This window comes from Erythranthe guttata, chromosome 14 (assembly GCF_056151865.1).
Source record: "Erythranthe guttata isolate IM_541 chromosome 14, IM_541, whole genome shotgun sequence".
Classification (NCBI taxonomy): domain Eukaryota; kingdom Viridiplantae; phylum Streptophyta; class Magnoliopsida; order Lamiales; family Phrymaceae; genus Erythranthe; species Erythranthe guttata.
Window position 1 is genome coordinate 16,561,998 of NC_142546.1, and position 20,740 is coordinate 16,582,737.

Below are 20,740 nucleotides of genomic sequence, written 5' to 3' on the forward strand. Positions count from 1 at the left end.
AAATGCTTCGTTTAAAAAAAAAATCAATAATCGTAATCTACGTAACGAAACAATCAAAAAAAAATGTAAGAATTACCTCCGATCTGTTATCGTCTCGGTCGGATCTGAAATCGAAGTCCAAGAGCTTGAGAGAGTTTTTGTGGAAATTTACCTTTTGATTTTTCAAGAATGATAAAAAAAGTGCCTACACGATTAAATGTCGCCTGCACAAATCATTTCAGTTAAAAAATGCAATAGCAAAAGGGTATAACCGTAATTTTGGTTAAATTTCTTTAGCCATTTAAGCATTTCCAAACTCTGAAAAAAAAAAAGAAAAAAAAATAAACAGAAGGGAAAACCCGCCATGGTCCAGTCCCCTTCTCACCCACAATGCATTCCCGGCTAAGAGTTTTTCTTACACGCGCCGCCAGAAAACACGGCGTTCTCTCCTCCTATTCAGTTTTCTCGAAGCCGAGGATTGTAATTAGCGGCAGCTCTACTAGTACTGCTAACGCTGTCCAAAATACTCGTTGTTTTCAGCCGCAGGATTTCACTTATTACTCTGCTGTAGTTCGACGTGGGTTCTGTAGCTACGCCGTCGAGAAATTCTCCGACGACGAGTATGAATGCGATTACGAGAACAATCCGGTGATTCATTCTAAAGTTCCCTTTTTTTGTTTTTGTAATTGTTCTCAATGTGTTTGATTAAATGCGCGTGTGTGTTTCTTTATTTACTACTTACATTCTGAATTATTTGGTTTACTTATGATTTAGAAAATTTTGTGAAATTGTTATGGTTGGAAGATAATTCTATACTACCATTGTGAAAAGGGAATTATAGATTATGCTATTGGGGAAAAACAGATTACAATTTTTCATGGAAGATTGGAATGGATGGTTGTTTGTGTAAATGAGAAAGATACACATTTTCATATATGCACCTATTTCCGAGTATTTCGTCAGTTTTGCGATAGGCACCGACATATTTAGATGTATGCACCTATTTATCAATGTCTTTTACTCTTCGTCATCTTGTACTTGGATAGTAATTAAAATAGAGAAGCAGTTGTGCTGAACGTGTTCTCATGTAGGCCTCATCATCTGTGGCGAATATCGATGAGTGGAAATGGAAACTTAGCATGTTGTTACGAAATGATAAAGATCAAGAAATAGTGTCTAAAGATAAAAGGGACCGGAGAGACTTTGAACAGATATCCGGCCTAGCCAAACGGATGGGGCTCCACTGGTACGGAACTTTACTTCAGATTTATCCTTCTTGGTATTTGTTTTTATCGGGAAATATTACTGAAATGTTGTGAATTTTCAGTGAAATATATGGGAAAGTTGTCGTTGCTAGCAAAGTTCCTCTCCCCAACTACAGACCTGACCTGGATGATAAGCGGCCTCAAAGGGAGGTGAGAAAATACATCGAGTCAAGATGCTTCTTTTTTTTTTAATGAAATTTAAACGTCTCTGTTATGTTGATTCACAACCAAGTTTTTGAACAGGGGAAAAATAGGAATATAGGTTTTCGGCAGGAATTCTATTTAGTTTTACAGTATCCAAACACTTGTGCTCTCTCTTGTTTTAGGTTGTAATTCCATTGAGCTTGCAAAGAAGGGTGGAGGGTTTGCTCCAGGAACATCTTGATAGAACAGTCTTGAATGCTGAAAAAGGAGGCGACACTTTAAGCGAAACGGAGGGCACCGATCGGCTTCAGAATGTAGATAGTATCGAAGATGCAGATTCTTTCCTTGATGGTTCTGTCATGGAGAAAGTTCTGCAGAGGCGGAGCTTGCGTATGCGAAACATGCAGAGAGCTTGGCAGGTATGCATTCGATTTGAATCTGAGACTTGTCATCATACATGTGTCCCGCTTGGTCGATGAGATTAATTTCATCCAATGCACAAACTGACTTCTATTCTCAAATCTAGATGTTATTGGCATGTTCATTTAGGTTCACTAGTCAAAGGAATATGGATTTCTCCTCTTGTTTAAGTGGTGGACTAAATAATACTATGTTTATACATAATTGATAAGCATTGTAGTATCGATTTTGTTACTTGAGTTGAATTTTACTTTCTGATTGATTCCTACAAATTGGAGATTGTGGGGCTTGGTTGTGTTGCTATTAATACAGGAATCACCTGAAGGGAGGAGGTTGCTCGATTTCAGGAGGTCTCTCCCTTCATCCAGGGAGAAGGAAAGGCTCCTTCAAGCAATTGCGAGGAACCAGGTTCGGTTCTGGAACCAATACTATTTTTTCCCCTCCATTTTTTATCTATATAGCAACAAGCTAGATCACTGTGTAAAAAACCCATGATTAAGTTAGAGCGAGTGTCTGGCTGTCTGCCAAACTGGCAATAAATTATGTATTTTTAAATCTATCATATTCAGCAAGTCCTCTTCTCTCTGTTGCTGGTCTGTTGAGGGACTGTACAAGTCAAGAGAATAGAATGCGAATATGCGAAGGAGTAATTATCTTCATCCAAGAAGTAATTGTTTCCATTGAGGCATGTTTCTGGAGAAGCCGAATTTTGGAAACACGTGTTTGAAATTGCAATCGTTGATGAGATTGGTGGAGTAATCCCTAAGCAGCTGTTCCTTTTCTTGTAATCTGCCTAATCATAATCCTGCATTTTACTATTCCTTCAAGATGTTTTTCCATAGTGAGTGCTCGGGGGTTAAGTTTGCTGTAGAAAGTAGAGACTGACTTTGACCTCAGATGAAGTAAATTGCCAGGGTCTCCTTGCATGAGGAATAAAGTCAGGTTTGCTGTGGTAGCACTTTTTTTCATGCCCTTGTTTACTGTCTTTAAGCATCGCCGAATACCTTTCCTGGCAAGCTTGAAATGGTTTCCATATTGGGGTTTTTGTTTTCCTGTCTCGAGGTAGAGGATGATATACTGGAAGTCTGGAACAAATATTCTTTTTTCTCAGGATAAGATGCTTTAGTATTTTAACCTGCTAGGCGCCCAAATATTGTTAACTTTTTCCACCACGGGTTCTTGCTTCAACTATCTGCGCATGTCTTCTTTTCTGTAACTTTATCAGGTTATTGCATTAAATATGTTCCTTATTTTCCTCGTAAACAATAGGTTGTGGTGATTTCTGGGGAGACTGGATGTGGTAAAACCACTCAACTTCCCCAATATATTTTGGAGTCTGAAATAGAGTCTGGTCGGGGAGCATTTTGTAACATAATCTGTACGCAGCCTCGAAGAATATCCGCCATGTCTGTTGCAGAAAGAGTTTCTGCAGAGAGGGGCGAGCCTCTTGGTGAATCAGTAGGCCTACTTTATGCCTTCTCCTTTTTAGTTGTTTCGTTTTCAACTTTGAGTGGTCAATTACTTTTGAGTTAAGTGGAATGCCCTTCAACATCTTTTTTTTTTGACAGATTGGATATAAAGTACGATTGGAGGGAATGAAAGGCAAGAACACACATTTGCTTTTCTGCACAAGTGGAATTTTGCTCCGTAGGCTGTTGAGTGATAGAAACCTGAATGGTGTCACTCATGTTTTTGTTGATGAAATTCACGAGCGGGGCATGAATGAAGGTGAATACATGTGTGTACATATATTTGGTTTTCATCGTATTTCGATGTTTTTATAGTTGTTATATTTGATTCTTGACATGCTATCCCTTCCTTTACCAGACTTCTTGTTGATTGTCTTGAAGGATCTTCTTCCACGTCGGCGGGATTTGAGATTGATCTTGATGAGTGCCACTCTGAATGCTGATTTGTTTTCTAATTATTTTTCTGGAGCACCAATGATTCACATTCCTGTAAGTTAAATTTTGCAATACCCTAAAATTCTAAGAGCTTATCATGTCAATTTTTTTTCAAGAATTTGCATTGTTTGATGCAATTTTCAAAATAATCCAAAAATTGGGAGGAAGTATTTGTGATCTAGTTCTAGCTCTAGTAGAGATTGCTTCGTGTTCTACAATTTTGTTGTACCTACTTCTCTTGTTCTTGTCATCTCTGTTTGTTTTAAGTAGTTTTCATTTTTCTTTTTTCTTTTTTCTTGAATAGCAAACTCTATTTTCTGAATGCCTCTGATCAGTCTTGGCTTTCATTAAGCTTGATTCATTGAACTTGTTTTTTATGTATTCGTTGGTACTTTATGATGTTTGGTTTAATTATGTTTTATCTTTATATCTTCGCTTGAGAGGCCTTAGTTTTCCTTGCATTAAGTACTATTTGAAGTTGTTTTTATGTGGTTTCAGGGCTTCACGTATCCCGTAAGAGCCCATTTTCTAGAAGATATTCTGGAAATGACCGGATATAAATTGACTTCATTCAATCAAATAGATGATTATGGCCAAGAGAAGTTGTGGAAAACACAGAAGCAACTAGCACCGCGGAAAAGAAAGAACCAAATCACTACTCTTGTTGAGGTAGGAAATTGTATTTTAACTAGTGTGCTCTATCTTGATAATTTCCTTTGAAACACTATTGGTAGTTTTGATTATGGGCTCGATTTATAAACATGTAGAATTCATGTTCTTTGCAAAAATCGTGCCAAATCTGTATAACATAACATTTGACTTGATACATGCAAAGAGATCCCTATTCTTCAATGTAAATGTTCTTACTTGCATTTTCTTAACTCTATGACTTATGATTGGTTATTGCGTACAGTACCTTCTCAGTAGATTTTACGTAATAAGATCTTCTATTCATTCTGTGGACAGGAAGCTCTGAGTAAATCAAATTTAGAGAATTATAGCTCTAAGGTACACGAGTCATTGACTTGTTGGACACCCGATTCTATTGGATTCAACCTACTCGAGGCTGTATTATGCCACATATGTCGCAAAGAACGCCCCGGTGCTGTGTTAGTATTTATGACTGGATGGGAGGATATTAGTTGCTTGAGGGATCAAATAAAAGCTCACCCTCTTTTAGGGGACCCGAATAGGGTTCTTCTGCTTACATGCCATGGCTCGATGGCAACCGCTGAACAGGTAAAATATTTTCAGGATTTCTTAAACGGTGTATTTCATTATTGCTTTTAATCGCCTCCCTTGTCCAAATATGATACATTTCCCATGGTGGTCAAGTTCTTATCTTGCTAATATTTATTTCAGTTCTTTCGTTTTTCCAAGTTAAATATTGTTTTGTTCTCATTTCAATAACAATAACTTTGATATGCCAGAGTTTCTTTTCAGTAGAGCTACTCCTAAGCTATCAGCCTTATTTCTCTGTTGCTAGTGCATTTTGATTTTTATTTTTCCCGATTGAAATGACTTGATTGACCATCTGAATTTTTCGTTTTTCCTTGTAGAAACTCATATTTGAGAAGCCACCTCCTAATGTTCGCAAAATAATACTTGCCACAAATATGGCCGAGGCAAGTATTACAATCAACGACGTAGTTTTTGTTGTTGACTGTGGAAAAGCAAAGGAAACCACTTACGATGCTCTAAACAACACACCATGTTTGTTACCTTCATGGATATCCCAAGCTTCTGCTCGGCAAGTGAGTTTTATCTTTCTGGTTTCTTTTTCTTATCTTCTTATTACAGTTTAAGGAAAAACGTTGCACATCTGATGAAATTTAACGAGCATTAGTTATTTTTGCATTTATCTGTCTGCAGTATATATATATATATATATATATATATATATATATATATATATATATATGCTTTAATTTCTTGCATTTGTTTGTCATTTTTAACCGTAATTAAGCAACTTGTCCTCCGTTTACTTAATGACTGTTGACTTGCAGAGGAGGGGTAGGGCGGGGCGTGTGCAGCCAGGGGAATGCTACCATTTATATCCGCAATGTGTTTATGAAGCTTTTGCCGAATATCAACTTCCCGAGCTTTTAAGAACTCCGTTAAACTCTCTCTGTTTGCAAATCAAAAGCTTACAAGTTGGAAGTATTGGAGATTTTCTCTCTGCCGCCCTTCAGCCCCCTGAACCATTGGCTGTAAGCAACTGCTTTTCTTGCTGTCTTAAAAAATTATTATACCGACAGTATAAGATGTAGAAATTAAATCGACGCTAAATTTGTCAGGTGCAAAATGCCGTTGATTTTTTGAAGATGATTGGTGCATTAGATGAACATGAGAATCTTACATATCTTGGTATGTGACAATTATTACATTAGCGTCCCTTGATGATTATTACAATTTTTGAACGTTGTTACGTTAACTCGATTTTTCATTTCAATCAGGAAAGTTCTTATCCGTGCTTCCAGTGGATCCTAAGCTGGGGAAAATGCTAATCATGGGTGCTATTTTCCGTTGCTTTGACCCAATCTTGACTATTGTGGCTGGTCTCAGTGTCAGGGATCCTTTTCTTTTGCCCCAAGATAAAAAGGACGTGAGTTAATTAATTCTTCTTATTTCTTTCTTGTCAATAAATGACGTATTTTATGTAGGTCCTGTTTCTAGAATATCTCGGTTAATTAGCTATTGCATCGAAGAGTCAATCGTTTGGTGATAATAGACGATTTACTTATCTGGTCCAATAATATATATGGGTTTTCGTTAGATTATTTAATCTCATCTTGGCTGATCTATAGGAACCAAACGAGGCCCCAGGCATTGTTTGGTTCCCAAGACAGGAGCTCATTTTTTCCCATACACAATCCTCCAACATGAACAACTCATTTTTCCATAGTTGCGGGCCGGCCCGTAAAGTTATTGTACTAACCAAACATCAACTATGACCTAAATTATTGAATTAATCATGTCTTATCTTACCAACCAAACGAGGCTTAAGAAATTGTGGTCTTGATCCCCTTAAATGGTGAAATTAAGAGCTACTCTTTGTCATCAGATATTAACAGTCTGTATGACTTCCGACTTAGCTTTCTCATTGATGCATGCAGTTAGCTGGGACAGCCAAGTCGAGATTCTCGGCAAAGGACTATAGCGATCACATGGCTCTTGTGCGTGCGTACGAAGGATGGAAAGATGCAGAGAGAGAAGGATCTGCGTATGAATATTGCTGGAGAAATTTTCTCTCTCTACAAACTCTTCAGGCTATCCATTCTCTCCGTAAGCAGTTTACCTACATTTTAAGAGATGGTGGATTGCTAGACATGGATGGAGCTACCCATAATAAATTAAGTCACAATCAACCGTTGGTTCGTGCCGTTATATGTTCCGGTCTATTTCCTGGTATCGCTTCTGTAGTGGTGAGCGATTTTTCTTTTTCTTTTTTTTTTTTTTTTTTTTTTTCTGAACGGGAAATTAATGAAACGGGATTTGTGTGTATTTTCGTTTTATTTGCAGCATAGGGAAACTTCAATGTCTTTCAAAACAATGGACGATGGGCAAGTGATGCTATATGCGGTATGTTATTTCTGTAATCCAATCATTGGATTATAAACACGAGATGTTTCTTGTGATGTTACTGAAGATTTTTCGTTTATGAAAAGTTAAATAACCTGAGGCCTTTGTTTGGTAATTTTTGGTTGCAGAATTCAGTGAATGCACGTTACCAAACAATACAATACCCTTGGTTGGTATTTGGTGAGAAGGTGAAAGTCAATACCGTGTTCATACGCGACTCGACTGGAGTATCTGATTCCATTTTGATCCTCTTTGGCGGTAAACTTGACTATGCTGCTGCTATGGTACATAACTTTCTTTATCCACAAATTTCCTCGTGGAATTTTATCGTCTTACTATCGAGTTTTATTATTTTATGTATCTTCTATTTTTTGGTTCGTTTTCAGGCTGGAAATATAAAAATGTTGGAAGGATACATCGACTTTTTCATGGACCCGAGTTTGGCAGAGTGCTATGTGAAGCTCAAGGAGGAGCTTGATAAGCTTATACAAAATAAGGTAAATTCCCTATTTTTTACTTCATAAATATTACTTTCCTTGTTTTTTTTTTTAATAAACAAACTCAACGAACTGATATAATACGACTACACCCCTTAATCTATTATGCTCTAATCATTTCTAAGGTGGTGTTTGCAAATGCTTTTTGAAAGTGATTATGCAGTTTTTTTTGCTCATAATCTGTTTTTAGGTGTTTGCAAAATCAACTTTTGCTTTTGCTTCTCTTAAAATAATCTGTTTTAAGCTATTTCTTTAAAAGCACCCCTAACCCTGCTTTTTCAATTTTAGTTCATTTTCCGAAATATTTGCAAACACCCCCAACTTTTAGAAATAAGCACTTAAAACTAACTTAAATCACAATCACTAACTTCTGCTTTTAAATAATCATTTGCAAACACCACCTAAGAGATGTCCCCCCCACCTAGGGGTGAAATTCGGAACGGAATTTCCGATTTTTCATGACCTTTTTTTTATTCCGATTTCCAAAATTCCTATTTCAAATTTTCCCAATATTTTTTTTGAATTGGAATTATACCTAAAACTTTTGGAACTTCCGATCCGATTTTTATTTCCAAAAAATTCTGAAATTATTTATTTATTTTGCTACTATATTTATATTATTTATAGGACAAATTGCACTTCACCCCCTTGAAATTTCTTATGTTCTCACTTTCCCCCCTAAAAGTTCAAAAAAGAGAGGAGGGCCCCCTTCGGAATATTGTTTTGGTTGCATTTTGCCCCAAAAACCAATTTCCAATGGGTTTTCTGAAATTTCCAAAATCCGGAAATTCACAAAGCTTCTGGAATTGTAACGGATTTCTAGATTCTAAAATTTATGGAATTGGAATTGGAAGTGGTTTTGTACTTCCGGAAAAATCAAAAAAATTCCGTATAGGTCGATTATAAAGAAAAAAAAACGATTCCAAAAAACATTTCCGTCATTTATCATGATTGACATATATGAATATCGAAAACTGCAGCTTCAACATCCCAACATGGACATCCACAAGGAAGGCAAATACCTAATGTTAGCTGTCCAAGAACTTGTTTCGGGTGATCAATGCGAAGGGAGATTCGTTTTTGGCCGAGAAAGCAAAAAACCGAGAGATTCTAATACCGATAAAGACAGGTTTACAAAAGACGGAACTAACCCTAAGAGCTTACTTCAGACACTCTTAATGCGAGCAGGTCACTCGCCTCCCAAATACAAAACGAAGCATCTTAAAACAAATGAATTTAGGGCATTGGCCGAATTTAAAGGCATGCAGTTTGTGGGAAAACCGAAGAAAAATAAAACCCTAGCTGAGAAAGATGCTGCTATAGAAGCATTGGCCTGGTTGACTCGCACGTCTGAGAATAATCATCATCTAGATGAAGATGACAATTCTACCCCTGATGTAACCGACAATATGCTCAAACTTCTTGGCAGGCGGAGAAAGTCGAAACGGTACCCACGGTAAAAAAGTAGTGGTGGTTAATTACTCGAGATATATATTTAATCTTTTTTATTGAGAATAAATAATAGTTAATCCACACACCTCAGGCTGGTTTACTTGATCAAATTTTGATAGAACTAATTAATTATTAGGAGAGTTTTTATTTGAACTATGAATTATATGTCGAACGCAACATACATATCCTTAAGATATTTTTGTAAATATTTGTGTTTCGGAACATTATAATATATAAATGTCGTTCGCGTCTTTTGAAATTGACTATTTTTATTATTTCGATTCATTTTAATTTGTTTGAAATTCCTCTTACAGTAATCCAAACTCTTGAGGTTTTATGGCACAACTAGATTATAGTGATTCTTCTTTTATTTGTCTTAATGATGTCAATATTTAAATGCTAGTGCTTTGTTCTGTTATTTACTATAGTACCATACTTATTTAATCAAAATTATTGATCATATAACTTAAGAAACTAGTTTAAGAGTTTTATGAACTGGTGTAATTATAATGCATTAATTAGTTAATATTTAGAACTATTTAAACGTTTCTTTTTTGTTTATTGGCTGTCAATAAAAATTGGAAAAGACAAATAATGGATCCATTATCCTAAAAAGAAGACTTCGTCGACCCTACACTCGGCCCGCCGAACCGTGCATATTACGAGCCGGTATGAACCGTGAACCGGTATGAACCGTGAACCGGTATTATGTCGACCCTACACTCGGTGATAAACATCGGGTGGATCTTCTGTTGGCACGTGAAATATTTAATTATTTATAATATATTCCCCCATTTGGATTTACATTTAGGGATTTTAGATTAAAAAAAAAAAAAAAAAAGACACGTGACAGCAGAAGACCCACCCGATATTTATCATCAGTGTAGGGTTGAAGGAGCCTAAAAAGAAGCTAACAAAAAATAAGACAAAGTTTGTTTTAGAATCAAAAATATAAGTTGAGTGGATTTGTATAGTATATTTAGACAAAGTCAGAGTAGACACACAAACATGCAAAGACTTAGATGATCATGTGAATTATAGAATATTTGTAATGCTTTTCTTTTTCTTCAAAAACATAACTCTTTATATTTCATTAATACCTGAAGGAATATTAAATGATGGAGGAAACAATAAAACAATAAAACAAATGTAAGCTAAATAAGGAAATATATATTCAAATGAATGAAGCAAAGAAATATGCATTGGTTGACCGGTCAATGAGAAATGGGTGAGTTTTGAAGGATTATTTACATTTATTTTATGTTATTTTATTATAGCCGTTATGCCGGTTAATTACCTCAAAAGGAGATTAATGATTCTCTGAATTTTCTTTTATGAAGAGCAATAGAGCATTAGGGAAAATTAAACAATGTGACTCAATTAAGATGAAAGTTTAGGGAAATTAAATTAATAAGTACAAATTGACAAGTGTTTTTTTTACTCGAAGCTGACCCGTTTGAAGCGAACTTGGGTAAGCTAAATAGTTTTACGACGAGTAATTGACGGGTTTTAATTATAATAACTAATTTTAGTTTTTTAAATTAATTAAGTTATCATTTTATTTTTTGCCTTTGTTCACGGTTTCACTTAGGGTATTGCATTTGAATTTTGAGGTGATGTTTATTATAAATACATGATTTTGATATCATAGAACTTAATTACATATAAATTTTACATTTTTTATATGGTTTTGATGGGTTGGAGCCGTGAATTTCGGGTACCGATTGGGGCGGGTCAGAGTTTTAATATTTTTCAGTGGAATCGACCTAATGTCATCCCAAGATGAAACCAATCGTGATATCATAATATTATATATGTTTTTTAAATAATAATAATAATAATAATAATAATAATAATAATAATAATAATAATAATAATAATAATAATAATAATAATAATAATAATAATAATAATAATAATAATAATAATAATAATAATAATAATAATAAAATATACTAGAAAATATATAATAATTACAAAATTCGCCCAACTTACGATTTCAAAGCATTTTCTATTTCTTGCATTTCCTATTTCTTGCATTTCCTATTTCTTGTTTGCATTTGGACACAATTCTATGTAAATATAGACTAGGTGAATATATGAATGATAATGATGAAGAAAAATTATTTACTAGATACTCGAAAAAATAAGGCAAATTTGATCAAATGCATTAATAGTAATATACATGTAATTGGAATATTAAATGTGTAAACCCTGAAAATAATAAAAAAAAAAATAAAAAGTAAGAGAGAGACTTGCTTTCTTTAACCGCCGGTCCGGCCCGGCGGTTAAAGAAAATCAAATTAGAAGAGAGGATCCCTCAACATCTTCGGTAGTGTCCACAAAGTCGAGCATAACTTTCTCATCCGGACTCCAAATCAACTGGTTCCGGCGGTATTAGAAAGCTATTTCAGCTGGCTACAATTCCTGTCTAATGTCAAATTTCCGAATTCAAACTCGAACATGGTCAAAATTGGATTCCAAAAGCGATCATGAAAATACCCGCTACAGTTCGAGGACACGAATGCGCATCAAGAAACGTGCACAAAAACACTCGCTACAAAAGATACGCACATAAGTAAGAGTACAAAATCATGCACAAAAGTACTCACGCAAAAGTGCATTCGCAAAAAGGTTCATGAAAACACAAACTACAATCCTAGGACATTAATACAAATCAACAAACACGCTCAAACACACTCGCTCAAATGGACATGCACAAACGTCAAGTAAAAAAACATGTGCAAAAGTGCATTCGCAACAACGTTCTGAAAAACACGAAATACAACACTAGGACTTTAATACGCATAACCAAACAACAGCGAGAACACTAGATACAAAAGATACAGTGGAGTGTAGAAATAACACTCAACGTTTACGTATACGTGGATTTTTTTATGGATTAATTTATATTTCTGTTTTAATTGGTGGATTTAGTATTCTATAGGTACAAATTGATAATGAGGTGTCCATGAAGGAAAAATGATCAAAGAGTAAGAAAAGAGTTGAAATAAGGAAAATAAAATCAAATTAGAAGAGAGGATCCCTCAACATCTTCGGTAGTGTCCACCAAGTCGAGCATAACTTTCTCATCCGGACTCCAAATCAACTGGTTCTGGCGGCATTAGAAAGCTATTTCAGCTGGTTACAATTCCTGTCTAATGTCAAATTTCCAAATTCGGACTCGAACATGGTCAAAATTGGATTCCAACAGCGATCATGAAAATACCCGCTACAGTTCGAGGACACGAATGCGCATCAAGATAAAAATACCCTCTCTTACTTTGATTCAAAAAATCAAAAAAATTCAAAAAAAAAAGCAAATAACGGCTAGTGAACCGGCCCGGGTGAACCGGCCGTTATTTGATTTTTTTTTATTCCCCCCCCCCCCCAAATTTTCCTATAAATACCCTCACACCCAATTTTTCCTATAATTTACTTATTCATCAAATATTTCAAAAAAAAATAAAATTTAAAAAAAATAAAATAAAATAAAAAATTCAAATTTTCCGGGCCGACCCGGAATCGGCCCGAACCAGCGGGCCGACCCGGCCCGCCGAACCGTGCATATTACGGGCCGGTATGAACCGTGAACCGGTATGAACCGTGAACCGGTATTATGTGGATCGAATTTAGACCGATCCGGATTGGATCCACATGGATTCAATGCATTTTTAATTCAACTTATGAGGTTGAGTATCTCAACTTGTACGGTTTAATATCTCAACTTATGTGGTTTAATATCTCAAATTTCACAATTACACATATTGACACACATACTTTTCACACACACACACATTCACATACACATACACACTTTTTTACACACACGCACACACACTTACATGCACATACACATTTTTTACCTATGGAAGATGTACGGACTATGACGGACAACTTTGCCTTAGCTAATAAGTGTGGTGGAGGGTCGTATGCGACCGTCTTCAAAGCAGAATATACTTCACCGAGAACCTACCACACAAAAATGGTTGCCGTTAAACGAATACTAAACACTAGGCGCATTCGGCCTGAGGTATTTATTAAGTAGTTAGCAATTAATTTTATAAATCTCAGTTTTCAAACAGAGTACATATATACGCACAAATGTGTCTAATTGATATCGTACTTTATTTTGTTTTCGGTACGAGATCGAGGCTCTTACAATACTTAAACCATGTCCGCAAATAATCTCGTTGATAGGGACGAGTCGTGATTCGGAAAGCTGTTGTCTCGTCTTGGACTACGTTCGTAGGAATCTAGAAAAATTAATTGCTGAAGAAGGTACATTTTTTTTTCCTTCAACTGGATGCAAACAAATTATAATTTGTAATATTATTGGCCATTTCTTGGAGCAATGAGTAGTCTTAGTTTGTCAGGATATATTTGCTGTGACGAAATTACTATTATAGTTTTTACATTTTTTTTCATGAATTAAATGTGAATAAATTATAGGGTTATATATGTCTTATTAGCTCCAACAATTCTGCATAGTTTGCAATTTAAATCTTCAATTTTGTAAGAATTTAAAATTTGGAAACCTAATATAATGGACTAATAGTTCATTTGGTTGCAGCAATAGTTTACTATCTATCATCTAATTCCTTTATTTTATTATATATATATATATATATATATATATATATATATATATATATATATATATATATATATATGATGATAAAGATGCCATAGGTACAAAAGAGAGTGAATATGGGTGATGTTGATAGTCGTTAGAATTTAGTAGACGCGCCATATGTTTAATTACATTATTTTAGCATTTAATTGGGTTTTGGTTGGATCCAATATGACCCACTTCATTTTTGGGTTAAATTTTCAATAGATCTAAAGTAGATCCACATGGATCCAGTTTTAGAAAAAAATTAACTTGATCCGATCTGGTTTGTTTCAACTAGATTTAATTTAAACTGGATCCATATGGACCAAACCGGATCTAATAGGATCCATGGAACCGGATCCAAATTGCCACCCCTAGTACTAATAATAAATATATATGTATATATACTAGAAAATATATAATAGGGTAAACTACAATCACCCCTGAGATATGATTAAATTACAAAAAGACCCCATGTTTGAATAATTACAACTACCCATCAACTATGAATCTTCTCACACGTCCACATTTATACTGTCAAATTCAACATGATATTTTCGATTATGTGATGTTCTCTAGTTTGTACTCGTTTTGTGCAAAAATACAGTTTCTGATGCACCACAATCTGATATATACAAGCCAAACGACACATCTTATGATGATTTTGCTTCAAAATGTGTAGCTCGAATGGGATAACACATGTACAAACTGGAAAATATTCATCATAATCTAGAAAATTCCACTAAAAAAATAGTCGATATACATTACATTAGGTATCGGCACCGGCGGAGGCAACATCCCAACAATTCTCGAGTTCCTATATTTTATGTAAAGATTTAAAAAAAAATCGTGTATAATTAGCATTATCGTCACCTCATAAAAGTTTTAATGCATTCGGCTAGACACGGCTATGGGCCGGTTTTCGGCCCGGAACCGGGCCGAACCGACCCGTTGACGAACCAGACCATCTCGTTGACCGGTGAACCCGTCCCGGAACCGTGAACCGGCCCGTGTCCCTCGGGCCGGACCCGGTTCTTGAAATAGGTGAACCGTGAACAGCCGGGCCGACCCGGCAGTTCACCCGAAATTTAAAAAAAATTTAAAAAAAAAAAAAGCTGAAAAAGCTTAAAAAACTTGAACCGGCCGTTATTTGCTCTTTTTTGAATTTTGCCCCCATTTATTCCGATAAATACTGTCACACCCCATTTTTTCCTTTAAAATTAAGTTCAAGTCATTTTATTTATTTTCTTTTGTTTTTTTCATATTTAAAAGTAATTATTTTAATTTATTTATCCATCAAGTATTTTCAAAAAATATATATATATATATATATATATATATATATATATATATATATATATATATATATATATATATATATATATATATATATATATATATATATATATATATATATATCTAAAATTTCGGGTCGACACGGAACCGGCCCGGATAGGCCCCGAACCGGAGTGAACCGGCGGGCCGACCTGCCCGCTGAACCGTGTGTAGTACGGGCCGGTTCCGGTTCCGGAAAAAAATGAACCGTGAACCAGAGTGAACCGGCCCTAACCGGCCCATTGCTGTGTCTACATCCGGCCACTCGCAAACATAAAATCCTGACTCCACTAGTGGGTACAGATTACGTACGATATTTTAATTTATGTACAAGGTAGGTTAATTTGATTCAATTAATATGATTTGATTCGATGTTTTATTTATTTTTTGACACTACTTGACTGCAATCATAAAGTAATAATTATTTTAAAATAAAAAAAATTCTCTAAAAAGACAAATAAAATGGGAAGAAAGGACTATTAATTTTATATAACTAATTTATTACTATGCATAATAATCTAAGAATTGTTTGTTTTTGGGAAACATTAGCCATGGGTGGCAAGGTGGTAATTAAAAGTGGCAAGATGTAAATGAAGCTGTGATCAGCTTATTAGCTTATAGTGGGTCGCCCATATCCGGGCCTCCACCACGTGGACAATTGCTGCCAAACCCAGGCTAACAATCTCCCCCTCAGCAATTGCTCCAACTGGGAATCGAACTCGTGACCTTGACTCTGATACCGCTTGTAGGAACTCAGGCGCTACCAGTTGTGCTAAAACCACTTTGTGTTAGGAAAGGCGCAAACCCTAGCCTTATAGTGCATTCAACACACACAAGCGTCCACGACATTCGATTGTGGGCCGCCCATACCCAGGCCTCCACCACGTGGACAATTGCTGCCAACCCCAGGCTAACAAGCTCAGAGACAAAAATGTTTCACTATTATAAAACCCAAACACTTTCCACCAAGAAAACACACACACACTGCAAATCATCTTCGCAGGTAAGTACACGCGCACACACACACACACAACTGAGCTATTTTTACATATTCTTGTTTGCTTTCATTTCTTGCCGGCCATTTGCCTTTCTCTCTTTTCGAATCAAAAGATATGTACGTAGGATCGAAGTTTTTTTGGGTCTCGATTCTCTCGTCTTCAAACGTAAAAGAACCCTTCGACGTAAGTACGGAGAATGTATTTATTATATTGTATTTGGCTAGCTTTTGTAATTATAACTTATAAGCCCATGTTTAGATATTTCTACTGCCCCTCTTAGTGGGAATGCAGTCCAATTTTATGTTTCATGCATATTTTTAAAATGTCGTCGTTGTTTGATTAGAACAAGTGATTTTGATTTTGTTGTTTTTTTCTAACATATTTTTGTTGTCTCTTGTTTTTCTTTTTTTAAATATGTACGTAGTATGCATCCTAAATCAAATAAGACGAACATTCCGAGTGGACAAGGGTCTGGATCGGGTCGTTCCAAATCCAGAAAACCATGTAAGACCTAACTTCTATTAACTATATTGCGGTTGTTCTGTATACTTTTTAATTAATAACTAGTAACTCACCCGTGCGATGCACGGGGATTAATTAAAAAACATAGAATGAGTTAATGTAGATAACCAACGAATAAAAATTATGTCGAGAATGTAAAAAAATACAATTGAACAATAAATAACAAATTCGTATATTAATTTATCAATCAAAAGTCTCCATAAAAAATAAACGGATAATGTTCTAAGCACCATCCACGTTTGAATGTAGCAAGTAACTCCGAGATTCAAATCAAAGTAATGCACCAGTCTTGCACATTAATCTGAATGTTGTTAAAGAAAACCACGGAACTACAATTAGATATACGACCAGATGACGAATAACCTGTTATTTTTCATCATTTTCAATATATAAGTCAAAGTCATTACGTAGATAAAGAATATATATATATATATATATATATTTATATATATATATATATATATATATATATATATATATATATATATATATATATATATATATAACTCTTCACTCGAGACAACGGTACATACAATAGACCGTGACCGGAAACATGGATTCATTCAAAGATCAAATAATTGCACTAATTTAAAAAACCAATGAATTAAAAAATATCGAAGATTTAAATTTAAAATGATTCAAAAATAAATAAAACAATTGCATTTCATTTTATCACAAAAAACCACATAAATACAAACTGACAACGTTGGAACAGTCAAACTAAATGTCACAAGCAACTCCATGAGTGGAGATTAATTCAGAACACCACTCTTACGCATTAATCTGAATCTTGATACAGCAACACAGGAAACTGTTGCCAAATCAACCATTACCGGATGAATAAGATGTAATTATTTATTAGTGTCAATATATAAGTTCAACGCGTTATCTAAAGAAAACAAATATATATATATATATATATATATATATATATATATATATATATATATATATATATATATATATATATATATATATATATATATATATATATATATATATATATATATATATATATATATAATATTCTTAACATTAATTGTTGCCCAACTATTAATAATTAGGAGTGATAAAGGGTAAAATTAAAAATTATGCAATTAATTCTCTATTGAAAATCTAAAATAACAAATCATTTGAGCCCAAAAAAACTCTCTAGAAAGACAAATAATATGAGAATAGAGGGAATATTGGTTACATGGTCTGAAGGGCAATCATGGAACTGATATTTGGAAGTGACCCGGTCAAATTTTGGCGTGCCAGATACCTAACAATTTATTTATAAATGATTAATATTAAAAAGAAAAAAGAGAAAAAAAATAATTAAGCATAATAATTAAGATGCAATTAATAAATTGACAACATGGATGTGCATAGAGGTAAGTTAAAAAATGATTGATTAGAGCAACTTCAATGAGTTATCAAAGTAAGGTTTTGTATTTTAATAATTCTGATCTTGAGAAATAATAACAATATATATATATATATATATATATATATATATATATATATATATATATATATATGTTTTAGTATATATGCATTTATATATACATTAACTAATATAAAAAATATATGATTTCCTTAAAATCGTTTTATTTACTTATTTAGTGTGTGAAAATTAAGTATAAATACCCCCAATCTCTCTCAACCCCAACTCATTCATCTCTCTCTTTATCTACATATTTTGTTATAATCATGCTAAACTAAGGTCCTCATCTAAAACTCTTTTTTTTATTCCTTTTGTTTTGTAAATTCATAATGCAATTAGTATTTATCGATGTGTTCGCTTGAAGCATTTATTTGCCGTTGAATATTTATGATGTATGTGTACGTATAACAATATAACTTATGTTTGTTTTTTTTTTTTTTGTTTTTGCAGATCCATGGATATCATCGTTTATGTTATACGCGGCGACATTAGCAAGAGAGAAGCCCTGCGACGTTGTATAACACGCATAAATATGATCCGTGTATATTTTAAGGATGGATTTATATAAAAATAGTTATGCATTTCCATCTTTTGATTATATGTGAGATGATTGTACGCTTGGTTTCGATGAAAAAGATTATTTAACGTTTACATATAATAGATTATTGAGCATGTAATAGATTATTAATTAGCGTTTACATATTTTTGTAAAAATATTAATTTTTGTGTCCATTAATAATGCTTATTTTTATCTATTTTGTTCATATGTACATACATTATTATTAATTTGTACGTTTATATCCGTTTCTATAATTTTATTTCAATAAATTTGGATCATATTTATTTGTTAATTTTTATTATTATTGTAAATAAAACTGTATTTACCATCTATATATAATATAAAAAGATGATCTATGTCATCTATGAAAGAAATGTGGCAAATGTCTATGTCATATCTCCAAATTTCTTAGTTGAAGTTCAATTGATGAAGTGTATTCCTCAATTGATTAGTTGACATTTTAATTTTGGTACGTATTTAAGTTCTTACTTATTTAACATTTCTACACTCATTTAAATAGTTACCATATATATATATATATATATATATATATATATATATATATATATATATATATATATATATATATATATATATATATATATATATTAGTATATATATTAGTAGTGTTGATATTAATATTAGTATTAAACTATTAGTATTAATCATCGTATTAATATTATGATTAATATTAATATTAGTATAAGTATTAGTATTAGTATTAGTATTAGTATTAGTATCAGTATCAGTATCAGTATTAATATCAATATCAGTATTAACATCACTATCATTATCAGTATTAATATCATTATCAATAAAACACCAATATGAGTATGAGTATGAGTATGAATATCAGTATCAATATCAATATATGTATAAGTATTGGTATTAATATTAATAATATGAGTATGAATATCAGTATCAATATCAATATATGTATAAGTATTGGTATTAATATTAATAATAGTATTAGTATGAGTATTAGTATCAGTATCAATATGTGTATCAGTATCAATATTAATACCAGTAGTAGTATCAATATGAATATCAGTATCATTATCATTATTATTATCATTATTATTATAATTATTAGTATTGGTATTAATATTAATAATACTATTAGTATGAGTATTAGTTTAAACATTAAATATTCGTATTAGAATTGGCGTATTATTATTAATAGTAGCGTTGATTTTTTTATTTGATTTTTTTTGAGTAAATTCAAGTCCATTACAAGGGAAGTAGGGGAGGGGGGACTCGAACCCTAGACCTTTACCCTATTGGTAAATGCTAGGTACCAACTCTCCTATTGAAGGTTGGTTAATAGTAGTGTTGATATTAATATTAGTATTAGACTATTAGTATTAATCATCGTATTAATATTAGGATTAATATTAATATTAGTATTATTAGTGTTGGTTTTAGTATTAATATTAGTATTGGTATTAGTGTAATCAATGTTGGTTTTAGTATTAGTATTAGTAGTTGTTGTTAGTGTAATATTAGTGTCATATTAGGGTGGCATAGGCAATTGTACGCCGCAATGTCCAGAGTTAAAAGTAGATTTGAGATAAATATATTTATCAACTCAGAAACGGGCGATATAACTAACTTTACGATGAATGTTGTGTACACAAAAGATTTTCAGCGAATATGAAGGTAAATCACAAACAAATGTATATTTTGATTCAATAAAACATTTTTTTTGTATTATGTACATGTATGTCAATTGTTCAAAGTTTTCGTTCGTTTTATTTTATCCAAAATAATAATTGATCCGTGCATCGCACGGATGAATTACTAGTAATTAATAAAATACAGTTGGAACAATCTATAAACGTAAAACAAATGTATATATAGATGTATCAAGAAATTAATAAAATATATATTATCACACCAAAATTAAAATATTTATATCTAGGATACTCCATAAAGACATGAAGACGTAGAAAATAAAAACATTAGAATAATTACCAAACATAATTGCAAAATGTAATAAACTATTCTATGTTCGTAACTTTTATTATATTTCTTATGGC

At 33.2% G+C, this 20,740-nt stretch overlaps 1 protein-coding gene across 1 annotated transcript; it reads left to right on the forward strand.

The window, feature by feature from the left end:
• Positions 1-277: 277 nt before the first annotated feature.
• Positions 278-9,502, forward strand: ABO6 (DEA(D/H)-box RNA helicase family protein). The gene is made up of 19 exons (XM_088812924.1): positions 278-627; positions 1,071-1,225; positions 1,307-1,394; positions 1,571-1,807; positions 2,121-2,216; positions 3,078-3,266; positions 3,377-3,536; positions 3,636-3,766; positions 4,211-4,381; positions 4,679-4,951; positions 5,272-5,466; positions 5,719-5,922; positions 6,010-6,079; positions 6,169-6,317; positions 6,829-7,137; positions 7,235-7,294; positions 7,423-7,578; positions 7,681-7,791; positions 8,772-9,502. The coding sequence occupies exons 1-19, from the start codon at positions 370-372 to the stop codon at positions 9,249-9,251; spliced, it is 3,492 nt and encodes a 1,163-aa protein (XP_088669050.1). The 5' UTR covers positions 278-369; the 3' UTR covers positions 9,252-9,502.
• The last annotated feature ends 11,238 nt before the right edge of the window (positions 9,503-20,740 follow it).